Source organism: Synchiropus splendidus, chromosome 3, assembly GCF_027744825.2.
Source record: "Synchiropus splendidus isolate RoL2022-P1 chromosome 3, RoL_Sspl_1.0, whole genome shotgun sequence".
Classification (NCBI taxonomy): domain Eukaryota; kingdom Metazoa; phylum Chordata; class Actinopteri; order Syngnathiformes; family Callionymidae; genus Synchiropus; species Synchiropus splendidus.
The window spans coordinates 35,929,539-35,944,060 of NC_071336.1; the positions used below are offsets into that span (position 1 = coordinate 35,929,539).

At 57.6% G+C, this 14,522-nt stretch overlaps 1 protein-coding gene across 2 annotated transcripts; it reads right to left on the minus strand.

Moving 5' to 3' along the window:
* Positions 1–1,408: 1,408 nt before the first annotated feature.
* Positions 1,409–10,115, minus strand: LOC128755357 (E3 ubiquitin-protein ligase RNF31-like). Of its 2 annotated transcripts, XM_053858698.1 has the most exons (24): positions 9,852–10,115; positions 9,381–9,571; positions 9,167–9,307; positions 8,947–9,102; positions 8,826–8,882; positions 8,655–8,751; positions 8,427–8,588; positions 7,999–8,146; positions 7,780–7,928; positions 6,775–6,917; positions 6,514–6,705; positions 6,176–6,451; positions 5,411–5,596; positions 5,135–5,341; positions 4,171–4,344; positions 4,006–4,104; positions 3,858–3,947; positions 2,992–3,106; positions 2,816–2,928; positions 2,643–2,756; positions 2,527–2,575; positions 1,825–1,918; positions 1,585–1,750; positions 1,409–1,519 (listed from the first exon to the last, which is right to left on the minus strand). In XM_053858698.1, exons 2-24 carry the CDS (start codon positions 9,567–9,569, stop codon positions 1,472–1,474), a joined length of 3,165 nt encoding a protein of 1,054 aa, XP_053714673.1. In that variant the 5' UTR covers positions 9,570–9,571; positions 9,852–10,115; the 3' UTR covers positions 1,409–1,471. The 2 variants fall into 2 exon arrangements, with proteins under 2 accessions (XP_053714673.1, XP_053714674.1); XM_053858699.1 differs by lacking the exons at positions 1,409–1,519; positions 1,585–1,750 and having other exon boundaries at positions 1,830–1,898.
* Between the last annotated feature and the right edge of the window lie 4,407 nt (positions 10,116–14,522).

The following is a 14,522-nucleotide window of genomic DNA, read 5'->3' on the forward strand; positions in this document are numbered from 1 at the left end:
TGAGAGGAAGCGGCGCGGCCGGCCGGCCAGCAGAGGGCGCCGTTACCCTCCTTTAACTCCCCTCCGACCTCCCCTCGAAAACCGGACCGGAACCAGAGACGGTTCTGGTTCCAGCGCCAGCCGCGGATCGATGGTTCATTAAAGTCATTCCTGGAGCTCGTGCGCGCCCGCGAGTGTGTGAGTGAGTCGCACAGACAGAGCGTGACCACGGACCTCAGCAGGAGGGGCTCCACCTCTGGCTCTCTCAGCTTCACCAGGGTCTCCGAGCTGAACACACAGCTGAAGGGGCCTCTCTCCACCACACACCAGACCTGTCCACTGTCCTGACGAGAGACGTTCCTCATCACCAGGCTGCGGTCGGGGAGATGCACGTTATCTGGTCGCTGTTCCTCATGAACGTGAGAGACTTGTGCTCTGGTTCTGCTGGACCTCATGAACCACAGAACCTCACCAGTCTGACTCCAGTCCCCACAGTGGAGCGCGAGGTCCTCAGCAGGAGGATCAGGCTCAGGACACACGGTCAGGACATAACTCTCAGGACCAGCATCACCAAGGTGACAGGGCCAAGGTCAGAGATGGAAGCGTCAGAGTGGAGCTGAGACTCTCTCTGTCAGACCCCAGTGAGTTCACCATCCTGCACCTGAGTGTTTGGCTCCTGCTGCCATCAGAACAGTTCAGCTCCAGACTCTCTCCCACCCAGCGCAGGATCCACTCTGCTGAGACTCCAACATCAAAACCACTGTGAAGGTGGCACCTGAGCTGCTGCTGCTCCAGACAGTAGTAGGTGATGATGTCACCAGCAGGTCTGTCAGCAGTGAGCAGGAGGGAGCTTTGTTCTGCAGCTGCTGGAGTCGGTGCCCGTGAGGTGTTCTGTCGTCTATTAGAACTAATCCAACTGTTCTGCCGTTATAATAGGCCCAGTGAACACTCTGGTTTGGTCCCACCCCGTCACAGCTCAGCTCCACTGTCTCTCCAACAGTCAGGAGCACGGTCTCATGACCTATCATCTCCTGGTCGTCACACACGAGGAGCGTGGGGTTCCTGTCCAGGGTCCAGCACTGCTGCTGGTACTGACCCGAGTGGGAAGCATCCAGAGGGTCTATCTGATAATGGGAGGCTGAAGAGCTGAAGAGGAGCTGCGCCCCCTCAGCGGTCCATCTGGAGACGGAGCAGAAGTCAGCGGTGTGGTCCAGGAGGAAGAGATGATCCCCCTGCTGGGCTGATGACCAGAGCCTGGATGTTGGAGCAGAGCAGCAGCAGCAGCGCAGCCATGGTTGGTCTGTGAGACACACCAGTCTGACGGCGGCTTTAGCCTCTCTATCTCCACAGCATCAGCAGGACGTGACGAGAACATCAGCTTCATCAGGTGTGAAGAGCCGCGGCACGTCACGTGAACCACACCAGACAGAGCGGCTGAAAACCTTTATTATGTTCAAATGAAACACGTGGCCGCTCCTCCTCCTCCTCCTCCTCACTTGTTCCGAGGAACCTTGTCTCCCAGAGGAACCGTGGTCAGCGCCTGTGAGGACCAAGGCTCTGTCAGCACCCAGCCACGCCCCCCTCCTGCCCCCTCCCCCCGCTCACCTGCAGCAGCCGGGCCAGGTGGGCCTCCTCGTCCTCGCCCTCTCCTCTCTGCGTGTCCAGCTGGTGGCGCTCACACACTCGGACCAGCTCGTTGGCCTGGTAGAGCGGCGCCGGGTCCAGAGCGTGAGCGTTGATGAGGTTCACCAGGTACTCGCAGTAGTGCTTCCTGTCTCACACACACACACACACAGGGTCTCTCAGCTGCGGGTCACCTCCACCCGACGCCGGCGGCCCACTCACTCGCACAGTCCGGCGTGACCCGGCTGGGTGTCGGCGCCACACGGGGAGTCCACCATCAGCCCGCTCTCATCCTTCTGCACCATCACGCCACAGGCTTCCACACCATGGAAGACAGGAGCAGGGCGTGGGCAAACAAAAATGGCGCACTGTCCCCGCCCCCCCCCGCTCGGTGGCTCAGCTCACAGCGATACCGAGGAGACCCGAGTGGGTGGTTCGTATGGAGTCTGTCTTACACATGAAATACTACTACTACTACTACTACTACTTTCACGCCTGACTTCCTGTTCCCGTTCAAAGCGCTTTTATTTTCACATCCGACTTCCTGTTCCCGTTCAAAGTGCTTTTACTTTCACGCCTGACTTCCTGTTCCCGTTCAAAGCGCTTTTACGTTCACACCTGACTTCCTGTTCCTTTCAAAGCGCTTTTACTTTCACGCCTGACTTCCTGTTCCCGTTCAAAGCGCTTTTACTTTCACGCCTGACTTCCTGTTCCCGTTCAAAGCGCTTTTACTTTCACGCCTGACTTCCTGTTTCCGTTCAAAGCGCTTTTACTTTCACGAATGACTTCCTGTTCCCGTTCAAAGTGCTTTTACTTTCACGCCTAACTTCCTGTTCCCGTTCAAAGCGCTTTTACTTTCACGTCCGACTTCCTGTTCCCGCTCAAAGTGCTTTTACTTTCACGCCTGACTTCCTGTTCCCTTACCTGGCTGAGCTGTGTCTGCGCCGTCCGTGTTGAACTCCACGGCGTTCCTCTGTGTGTGAGAGCGGGTGTCAGAGGTCAGAGGTCAGAGGTCAGCAGCAGCGGGTCCCGGGACCTACCTGCAGAAGCTCCTGCAGCCGCGCCGGCTCCCAGTCCCTCAGGTAGAAGAGGCAGTCCCGGGGGTGGTGAGCGTGCAGGCCATTGCAGAAGCACGCCGCCGTCTTGCACTTGGTCTAAGGGACAGACAGGCGCGTCACTCGGGCGCGGCAGCCTCAGGGTCACGCCCACTCACCTTGTGGTAGGGGTTGTTGCAGCCGCTGCAGAACTCGTGTCGGCACTGCGTGCAGACGAAGTGCATGCAGCCGCCTTTGGTCAGCGCGTACTGGAACCTGCAGTTGGGACACGCTGGCGGCCCAGGTCAGAGGTCAGAGGCGCTCCAGCCGGGGCGTGTGAGGCGTTCGGTCTTACTGATGCCGTTGTCCCGCAGGAAGCCGGCCAGACCCTGCCGCTGGTACTCCGGGTCGTTCTCTCGCTTCCACTGGTGGAACTGGTCACACGACACATCCTTGTGCTGCGGCTCCCACTGGGAGGGAGACACACACACACACACACACACACACACGGGTCTGTCTCTCTGGCCTTGTGGGGACCTCTCGCCACCCTTTCCCCAGCCTCTCCCCCTCAACCTAAACTGCAGTGGGACTCTGAGCCCGACTGAAGCCCAGATGTAGGGTCCGGGCCTGAGCCTCCTGCCTGACCACCATCCTTGGTCTTTCACAGGCTGGAAGTCCATGTTCTCCAGAGAGTCACGCTGCATCTTTGCTCAGTTGCTGAAGTCACATGGCTCATATCAAGCTTGGCATCAGCGGAGCTTGTGTGTGGCGTGCAGGGCCCAGGCGCTCGCTGACGATAGCATCTGCTTTCTGCCGACAGGAAACCATCTGGCTGCGCGTCTTTCGTGGCGCATTTCCCCCCAAAACGCAAGTCCATCTTTCAGTCCTGACCATGAGTTTTCACCCTCAAACCCTCACCAGGACCAGGCCGAATGTCCCCACGAGTACGGCAAGACACACACACACCTCATCCGGCGACACCATGAAGGTGCTGTTAGTTTAGCACTAAAGAAGGTCAGCGCTCACACACAGACGCCTGTCTCTCCATCCTTGTGGGGACCTCTCCTGGCCACCACCCTTTCCCACATGGCTCACCTGGACCAGGACCCTGGACCAGAGCTTGATGTCTCCACCTCTCTGACTAAGGACTTGTGACCCGCAATGCCAGGTGTCCCCACAAGAACAGCTAAAGCACGCAGGCACGCACGCACGCACACTCACCAGTTTCTTGCACTTGGCGCAGAAGCTGTTGCGGCAGGACGGACAGGTGACTCTCAGCTGCTCGCCGTCGTTGATGAAGCCGAAGGTGCACTGCGGAGCGGACAGGTGAGCACCAGCTCCCCGACAGGCCGGCGTCTGCGGCACTCACGTGGCAGCACCACAGGAACTTGGGGTCCTTCATCAGCGTGTGCTCCGTCAGCTTCTTGTGGAACAGCTCGTAGACCTCGGGCTCCAGACAGCCGCGCAGCTGCAGGCGGCGAGACGGTCAGCCCGCGGCCAGAGGAAGCCCCGCCCCCAACCGCTCCCGGTTCACCTGGACGTCCAGCGTGGAGAAGTAGTGGTCCAGCTGCTCGGGGTCGTTGACCTTGGGCTCGCCGCAGACGGGACACACCATGTCTCTGATGTGGCGGTCTCTCACCGCCACCGTGAAGTGGCGCCCGAAACACTCCAGACACACGGAGCACTGGCACGACGTCAGTGACTGCATCTGTGAGAGACACGCGCCGGCGTCACGCTCTGCCCACGGTCACATGACCCCACACACACACTCCTCCGGCATCACTTCCTCCAGATCCGGCAGACCTCTGGACCAAAGGAGGTGAGGCGGGCTGGCCATTATTCCACGACCGTTCAACCTCTGTGGAACACTGTGTCAGATATAAACGATCATTTGACAGTCATGTTTGACCTTCACCGTGAAGGTTTAAGGTCAGGAGGAGAGCAGCTGTGGCGCCCCGCCCCCTGAGGTCATGTGACGGTGAAGCACATCGCTGTGCATCACACAGTTGCTGGTTCGCGTCCGGCGTATGTCTCTGTCGTGCATTTATTTTGAAGATGGATACATTTTACCGTGATCCTTTTGGAAATATCGAGGCAATTTTTGAGGCTCATGCCGCCAATAACGTTGCCACAGTCAGCGTGTGTGTGTGAGCGCCACAGCAGACCGGAGGGTCTCACCTCGACTCTCCACTGACAGACGGGTGTTAGTACATGTGTTGGCGCTGGAGTTAGCATATGTGTTGGCATGAGATATGGTACAATGCGCCCGTGGCACTTGTCTTGCCTCAGTGAGCAGAGGGACGAACTCGCTGCTCAAATCCACTTGCAAATCCGCTCACTAAATCTTGCGTCCCAACATCACAGGCCTGTGTTTGCAGCAGGAAGAGGTCCACGCACGCGCGCGCGCACGCACACACGCACACGCACACACACACAGGTCTGCCAGACATAAACAAGGTGCAGAAGGTGGTGCAGGAGAGGGAAGCATGCGGCGCCACCTTGCTGAGGGGGAAGCTGCTGAGGCAGCAGGGACACTCGATCTTCAGCAGACGTCGGATGAAGTCTCGGTCGTGAGACTCCTTGACGGCCTGCACCACGTCCTCCAGAGAGTAGGTGACGTCGGGCTCCTGCAGCAGCGAGAGGATCAGCTCGCAGCGCCCCCAGCTGGGCAGGTTGTAGAGCGCCAGCAGGCGGCGGCAGGTCCTCTGAGGAGGAGACGAGAGGCCGGTGAGGCGGGCCATGGCGGCGCCGGCGGGCGGGCCACGCTCGCTCACCTGCTTGTCGTGATGTGCCGGGTCAATGGGCGGCTCGGGCTGCTCGGTCCAGATGTGCTGGTGGAAGGGCTCCAGCAGGGGGCGCTGCAGCAGGGCCAGCGCCTCCCTCAGGTCGCCGCCGCTCTGCCTCAGCGCCTCCTCACACTTGGAGACATCGCTGAAGCCCAGAGTCTGAAGCTCCTTCATCTGCGTGCACGCACACACGCGCACCCACGCACACACACACAGAGTTAGGGGGGAGAGAGAGAAAAAAGCGAGAGACAAAGAGAGTAAGGGGGAGAGAGAGAGAGAGACTAAGAGAGGAAGAGGCAGAGAGAGAAAGAGTGAGAGGAAGACAGAGAGGCTGAGAGAGAGCAAAAGAGAGAAATAGAGAGAGAGAAAGAAAGAGAAAGAGAGAGGGAAAGGGAGAGAGAGGATGAGAGAGAAAGAACAAGAGAAAGAGAGAAAGAGAGAGAGGGAGGGAGAGAGAGAAACAGAGAGAGAGAGTGAGAAAGAACGAGAGAGACAGAGAGAGGATGAGAGAGAAAGAACAAGAGAAAGAGGGAGAGAGGAAGACAGAGAGAGAAAGAACGAGAGAAAGAGAGGGAGAGAGAGACCCACCAACCCACAGATGCACTGTGGTCTCATGCCGAAGCTAGTTGCCAGCAGCAACACGTATGCTAACACACATGCTAACCAACAGCAGTGCCGGAGCCATGCCTGGAATCCTCTCCCAGGACGACCTGTCTGACCTGGAGAGTGCAGTGAGACAGGAAAAGCGCTCACCTTGACGCGGTGCTCTCTCAGCAGCTGTCTGGCCGCTCGCTCACTGTCGCCCCCTGCTGCCACCCAGGCCAGCTTGGCCTCGGCCCGAGAGAGCTTCAGGTCTCCTGCCGGAGTCTCAGCCGGACCCTGGTTGACCACCATGGACTCCGCCATGGCGCAGATCTCGTCCAGCAGGTGCGGCAGCTCCGACTGCAGCCAGTCACACGGGCCGCTGCCGCCGCACACGGCCACGGCGGCGCACACCTCCTCTGGGCTGATGCCCTGTTTCTCCGCCTCCTGGGAAAGAAAGGAAGCGTGAGGCTGCGGCCGATGGTGCAGCAAGACTCGCCGTGACTCACTCGTATCTGCCTCATCAGGCTGAGGCCGTCAGCCTTCATACGCTCCTGCCTCTGCAGGTCGGCGCCCACCCGGGTCCTCGGGAGGGGAGCCGGAGGCCGCTGACCGGCTCCGGCCGAGACTTTGGCAGAGCCGCACATGTCGCAGGCGGCGGCGGCCTTGCTGTTGAGGAACGTGCAGACCTGACACTTCCACTGAGGCACACAGCACGGCCGGGGTCAGAGGTCACTCAGCAGTCTGGGACACACCTGCACACCACACACCTCGGGTCCAGCAGGCGCCGCAGCTTCCTGGGCGGATGGCGGCAAGGCGGCAGGCGGGCGAGTGGCCAGGCGGGGGCGCTCGCAGGCTTCACACAGAACGCTGCTGCCGGAGTTGATCATGGTGCAGGTCTTACACGCCCAGTCTGACAGCAACACACACGCTCCGTCAGTCTTCAACTGACTCCGCCCCTCGAAGGAAAACCATGTGATGGGAGACAGCATCGCTGGCTGAAACCTGACTGCCGTCAGCGTCACACCTTGTTGGGTCCAGGACACCTGTCCAGCTCGGGAGACACGTGAGCCCACTGTGCCTGGTTCTGTCTCAGGGTGGTTCTCTTTTGGACTGGTTCTAACTCAAATCAGCTCCGCTGGATCTAACTGAGCCTAGTTCTCTTCTGCACTGGTTCTGACTGGGTGGAGTTCTTTCTTAGGGTGGTTCTGTTTTGTACTGGTTCTGAACCAGCCTGGTTCTGACTGAGCTTAGTTCCGTTTTGACTGGTTCTGACCCAGCCTAGTTCTGTGTTGTTCTCACCTCCCAACAAACCATGTGACGGAACACAACATGGCTGAAACCTGCCAGCCCTCGACGTCGGACCTTATGAGGCTGTGGACAGCAGAGTCCAGCCCGGGAAACACGTGACCTTTTCAGCTCCTACAAGCCACGGGGTCACAGCAGGTGTCACAGAGCAGACTGGGCGCCACCCAGTGGTTCGATCGCGTCATGACATTGATTGATCAGAGCGGGTCATCAGGGATGTCACGGCGTGTAAGGCTGTCGTCATCGCGGTGACTAGAATCTCGTCACCCTCATGCTGCCACACGAGAGGCTGGAAAGGTGCAGCGCACCTGCAGCGGGGGGCATTCTGGTCGGGCCACTTAGGGTTTTGAGGGTGAAACTTCAAAACAACTGGGTGATTCTTTGGTTCCGGCTCAGCTAAGCCATGTGTTTAGAGGGAGAGGTCCTCACAAGGACAGAGAGACAGACGTGTGTGGAGTCACTCCCACCTGACTTGGGCGACACCGGGGCTTCCTGAACCGCAGAGGCCGCGGCAGTGGCGGCGGCAAGTCGGGGTCGGTCACAGGTGGAGCAGATGGCGGCCGGCGAGCTGTTGACCGTGGTGCAGTAGGAACATGCCCACTGAGCCAGCGGGACGCTGAGGACACACACACACGCGTTACTTCCCTCTGAGAAGCGCAGACCACCCAAGTCCAGTCGGCGCTCACATGGTGGAGACCACACTCCGCTCGTGGTTCCAGCGCTCCGGGTGCGAGTGAAAGATCTGGTCACACTTGAGGCACAAGTGCTGTCTGCAGGTGGCGCAGTGAGCCTGCACAGCAGCACCACCACAGAGGCTGCAGGGTTCTGGAGACACTGGTCACGTGACCGGGGCGGGGGAAAGACAGGTGAGGCTCCCGTGTGTGTGAGAGTGTGAGAGAGTGTGTGTGTGTGTGTGTGTGTGTTTGAGAAAGTGTGCATGTGTGAGAGTGTGTGTGTGTGAGTGTGAGTGTGAGAGTGAGCGTGAGCGTGAGCGTGAGCGTGAGCGTGCGTGCATGTGTGTGTTGTGTGTGTGTGTGTGTGTGTGAGAGAGAGAGTGTGTGTGAGTACACTGCTGCTGAACCCAAGCTCGAAGCGGTCCAGAACATCTTCTCACCAGGCTTGGCTTGGGCCCGCTTGACCCTCCTGTGGTTGGTTCTGGACGGGTGCCGGTGGTACACGTGGTCACAGGCCTCGCAGAAGGTTTGGTTGTCACACGAGGGGCAGACGAGCGAGGCGGCGCCGCCACACACGCCGCAGTGCTGAGAGCCTGGCGGACCTGAGGACAGGTTTGAGGCGGTGAGAACGATCCGGACCTCGGGCGGCGACCTCCATCAGGGCTCACCCGCAGGTCTCGGAGGCCGCCTCGGTGCCGGGGAGGGGGCGGAGCCTGGACGCGGGTCCGACGGCGGGACGGAGACAACGGGACTGAGCACCAAACTCTGCAACAGCAGAGTGAGCAAGAGGATGAGTCACAACTACTACCTCTGCAGAGCCCGACCCAGTCCTGGCCCACCTGCTGAGGACTCGCAGCGAAGACCTGGGAGAAGACTTGAGGGTCCGGATGCGAGTCCTGCTCACAGAGACAGAGGCTCTGGTGAGGACCGTGGCACCGTCAGCCACTCAGGAGAACCAACCTTCACCAGCATCTCCAGCTCCAGACGTAAGGTCATGACCTCCACCGTCACCGCGGCGACCCGGCCCCGGTCCGGCTCGGTCACGTGGTCCGGGAATCCCAGTCCGTCCTCCTGCTGGTGGGTGTAGCCGTAGAGGCGCAGCACACCGCGGCCGCCCTGCAGGCCAGCAGAGGAGTTCAGTCGGGGCAGCGGGGTAGACACCGTGGCGGGCGGCGCTCACGCTGACGGCGTCCACCGTGGCTCGGAACACCGGGTTGTTGAACTTGACGTTGCGCCAGTACTTGGGTGGCGCCGAGCTGGTCAGGTTGCAGCCGTACTTCTCCAGGATGTTCAGGGCCTTGATCAGCCGGCTCAGCGCCTCCTGGGGGCCCGGGACACACGGCGCGTGCTCAGTCGTGGTGCCGCTCAGGTGGGATCCCAGAGCCCAGACTCACCTGGCGATGGCCGCTGCCGGCCACATTGTCCGTCAGCATGGACTCGGCAGGAAGGTGTCGGTACTTCTGCGACAGGGGCAGCGAGGCGGCGGCCATCTTCTCCACCTCGGGCCTCGCGGCCTGCGGCGGGCCGCTCACCAGGGCGAGCTCCGCCCTCCGCCTCGCCTCCTCCACCTCCACGCCGCTCATCTCTGTGGACACAGGTGACCTCTCCTCCGTGACCTTTGACCTTTCCTGTCCCGAGCGTCACAAAGAGCGGGATCCGCCACTCGCACACACAACACGTGATGCGTCTCCCACGAAATAAGTCGTTCAACTAATGGCAGCGCCAAAGTTCTATGACGTCACGGTGAGTGACTGGAACCAGGAAACCCCCGGAAGAAACTTGTTTACAAGTTTAATCCGGGGGTTTCCTGGAGTTCAGTCGAGTAGAAAACCGAAGCAGAAGTTCATGAAAGGTCGAGACGTCACCTGGTTCAGCTGTGGAGCGAGTTGGTGGCGGAGCGGCTCCGCGGGTCCGAAGTGAAAGTGAAGCTAGCACAGACCTCGACCGCCCAGCGGCGCTCACCAACCCGAGGAGCCGCGCGGCGCCGGTCCTCCTGCACTGGTCGGCACCGAGGGGTTCGGGTCCGTGGGCAGGGTGACGACTCTTCCGGGTGTCTGTGAACGCCGCTTCAGCTGACTGCAACACCGTCCGTCAACGCAGCGCCACCAGCGCTTCCGCTTGGCTCAAAGTAAAAGCCGGAAGTGGAGTTGATGCGTCATGAACGGGACACCAGGGGGCCAGGCCGTTTGATCCCGGTCTCTGGTCTCTCATCTTTCAGCATCATTTCTCTCCTCAGAGACATTATATTTAGAAGAACACGTCTGTCTCTTATTTAAACGAAAAACACTCTTCTGTCTTGTTGATCAGCTTTTGAATGATCAAGGCTTGAAGACTTCCGAGGAAAACCCAACCCTCGTGGTGGAGGGTGGAGGAGGCGCCAGGTAGGTGTGCGGCCTGACACCCCTGTTCTCCCCAGTGAATACACTGGCCAGTGGCATTTGCTTTGAAAAAGACTCAGAGGACAGCAAACTCGTGGGATGGTTATTTCAGAGACACGTCTGTCGCGCAGCACACATCCTTCTTCATTGGAGCCAGGTTGAGAAAGTAGAGTGGCTCCATCCACGTAACAGCTTTAAGACTTCATCCAGACACCACTTCAGAGAGACATCGACACCGCCGTCAGTCAGTTTCGTCGAATCAGCTTGAGTCAGAATCAGAATAGAATTCATGCTCAGTGGGGGTTCCACCAACTACTGCTTCGAAATAAAGTGCTGTTAATGAAATAAAATAAAAAATAACCCACAAACACCAAAGGCTGCTCATGAATTCAACCGTCTGAGGGCCGAGGGGAAGAAGCTGTTCCTGTGACGGGAGGCTCTGGTCTGGATGGACCGCAGCCTCCTGCCAGAGGGAAGAGGAGCAGTCTGGAACCTGGACATGGAACAGTGTCCAGGATGAGGAGGGTCGGCTCTGATCCCACCTGCACGTCTCAGAATGTTGTGTTTCCACATCCATCGGTGTAAAGATGCTCACACATCCGCTTCCTCAATTGGTTCCTTCAGTTAAACACAATCATATTTCAATTCCATCCAACATTCCACCACACAAAAGCACAAAACTGAACAACCGCTTGCTCTCAATTTAAAAACGTCCTCCTCAATCATGTCCCCCCCTCGCCTTAATATGTATATGTTGTGTGTGTGTGTGTATTTGATTTTACGTCCAGTTTTATTCCTTTGTTTGTTTTGTCATTTATTGCTGAAATGTCTCTGATTCCTATATCGTCCACCCACATATAGCCGTACAGTGAATTCACATTGTATTGGCCGTGTTCATGACTGGATGTTTAATTTTGGCAATTAAAAAAAAAACAAAACAGAACAGGGCATGAAGTTGAAGCTGTTGAAAGAGACCATCAAAGGGCCATGGATGTGTCTTCCTCCACATTCAACCCGAGGTTATTTTAATGCGCCATCGATGTTTATTTTCATTCCATTCTTGACAACGCTCAGTTCTGCGCCTGGCCAGCAGGTGGCGTCACGGGCCTCGGCTCGGAACAGCTGCCTCCAATCTCCTCACCGGGCGCTGCAGTTTTATAGGGATCATAAAAGGATGATTGACGTGCGGCTTCAGCCTCCTGCGCCTTGTGTCCGGCAGATTTAGAGGTTCGGTCTGTTGTGTTGGCAGCACTGAAGCTCCACTGACTCCGAGTCAAGTCCAGACCTGCTGCCTCAGAACCCAGTGGCGTTCCTGCGAGGTCACGCGGCTGGCGAGGAGGAGCCAGCCTCACCTGACTGACAGGTTCACCCCGATCGCCTCAGTCCGGACCTTTGATGTCCAGGCCAGGTGCGCCTAGCTCGGGGGCCACCTGGGAGCCACCCGGGGGCCAGCCGGCCCTGGGTTTACCTCCACCTACGTGAAGTGGGTTGCCAAGGTTTCTCAACAGGAACAGTGCTCTGAGAGCTGTGCTGGTGACAGGCAGGACAGCGGAGGGAACCTCAGCGCACTCTAGTTTCCTCCCACAGCCCAGCAACATGCCGAGGTTGCTGCTGCTCCATAGCTGTGCTCATGGCTACATTCAAGAAACGGACCGAGGGCAGCAACAGAGTCGAGCCGAAGCAGCATCCATCAGCCTGGAGCCTGGAGGAGTGTTGACGGAGGCAGACTGATGAAAGATAAACAGAGTGTGTGTGTGTGTCTTCCGGCCCGACATGAGTCAGCGGTTAGAAAAACAAAAGTGAGCAGAAGCTGGTGGGAGAATGTGGAGCAGAAGAATCTAATCTGGAGCCTCATTGTTCGCCTCTTCCTGAGGCTCAGACCTGGGCTGCAGCAGGTCAGGGTCCCCACCAGATCACCCTCCTCATCACCTTCATCATCATCGTCATGTTCCTCCTCCTCCTCCTCATCACCTTCATCATCATCGTCATGTTCCTCCTCCTCCTCCTCATCACCTTCATCATCATCGTCATGTTCCTCCTCCTCCTCCTCATCACCTTCATCATCATTGTGTTCCTCCTCCTCATCATCACCTTCATCATCATCATCACCATCTTCATCATCACATCATCACTTTCATCATCATCATCGTCATGTTCCTCCTCATCATCATCATCATTGTGTTCCTCCTCATCATCATCACCTTCATCATCATCATCATTGTGTTCCTCCTCCTCATCATCACTTTCATCATGCTCCTCATCATCACCTTCATCACGCTCCTCATCATCATCATCTTCGTCATCACCATCATCAGGTCGGACGTCCTTCATCGAGCCCTCAGTGGAGACTCTTCACCATCTTGTCACGTCAAGTTGTCAGTCACGGTGCAGACCTGTGTCACCTCTTGATGGTGACCTTGGGAAAGGTCAGGGTCAACGACATGCTCAGCTCCCAGAGGAGAATCATCTGCAGCCCTGAAGACAGTGAAGTGCACTGGCAGCCATGGTGAGCAGCCTGCGGGAGGAGAGGAGCGGAGGTCTGCTCTCTCTCTCACACTCACCACCGGAGATGATCACGACCGGACGGTTCGGTGCATCACTCTGTCCGCCAGCACACACGCACACATGCACACTCAGGCTCACAGCTCACATGAAGCGCCCCACACACACACACATCTTGTGTGTAATTCTATCCGACCACAGGGGGCTTCTGTGAGGGGCGGCTGCTCCCTCTGCGTCTGGTCCGCCTTCCTCCAGACCTAAAGTGGGATGACGTAAACCACACACACTCACTCACTCACACACACACACACACACACAGCGTTTGAGTGAAGCCAGAACATTCTGGAAAATCCCCCAAATATTCCTGTGTGCTCATTTGAAACCTTTCAGACAAGTCGCATCCTCAGGTGTGTGTGAGACCGAGTGATCTGTGTCCCTGTGTAGCTATACTGGTGGGGACCACTTGACTGGACCCCACAAGGCGAAGCCTCTGTCTGAGGATGAAAACTTCAAAATAACTGGGTTCCACTTTGGTTCAGAGTAAAGGTGTGTTTTGGATGGTTAGCCTCAGGGGGAGAGGCTGGGGAAAGGGTGACAGCCCCACAAACCTAAAAAAAATCCTGAAAGTGTGAGAAAAAAGGCATCACTGTTGCACCACTTTGTTTTCATTCTGCTGCGACATGTGTTGTTGCTCAGAATCACATTATCTTGGATCGTAAAACCAGGACAGAAAGCAGAAATCCTCCTCCTCAGAAGCGGATCAGAACCAGACCCGGCAGAGACCAGAGTTTGTGGAGGCGGCGGCGTCAGACGGAGGAATGAGTGCGAGCAGGAGGTCGGGACTCGGGGGGCGCCGCTCGACCTTCCGGTGGGCCCGGTTCTGACCCGAGACCTGGTTCTGAGGAACGTCACCAGACAGGACAGAAGTCAACACAAGTGACTCGACGGCCAGCTGGCGACTGCAGCCAAGTCTCTCTCGGACCGACCCGGTTTGACATCCTCCTCGCACACAGCAGCACTGCTGGCCCCACCCTCTCACGGGGCCGGATCCAGACTGAGGCCAGATGTTGGACGGGGGTCCATGAGCAGGTCCAAGCTCTGGACTGGACCCACCCAGTGACCCGGTCCAGCACGTCCTCGCTGGAACCACCTCGACCGTCAAGCCAACGAGACCTCCGTGGGATCGTGTGATGTGACACACCTCTCTTTAGCATGGCAAAAATAGTCACTTTTAATGCACTGCTCCATTCTATTCATGTACTAACACAAGTACTTCAAGCACCACAAAAGAAACCTTGACTCTCAGCACTGTAACGCCGGCTGCAGCCAGCTACGGTAGTTCTTGTCCAAGTCCTCCACACGCTTCCTGTTGTGAGTTCCATCAGTAAAACCACTTCATTTCGAGCTGCCACTCTGCTCCTACACAGATGGCTCTCACAAGTAGTACATTTGCTCATCATCATCTGAGTACGATCACATCTCACTGTCACTACTACTACCAGCACCGCACCAGTACCACTCCTGACGCCGCTACTAAAAATAGAAATCACTTTTTTTTTTTGCCTCCAGAAGAATTTGAATGTTGTTCTTCCTCCTCCTCCTCCTCCGCCCTCGCCTCCCTCCTCCCCCCGGTGTGCTTCACAGGGACAAGTTTAC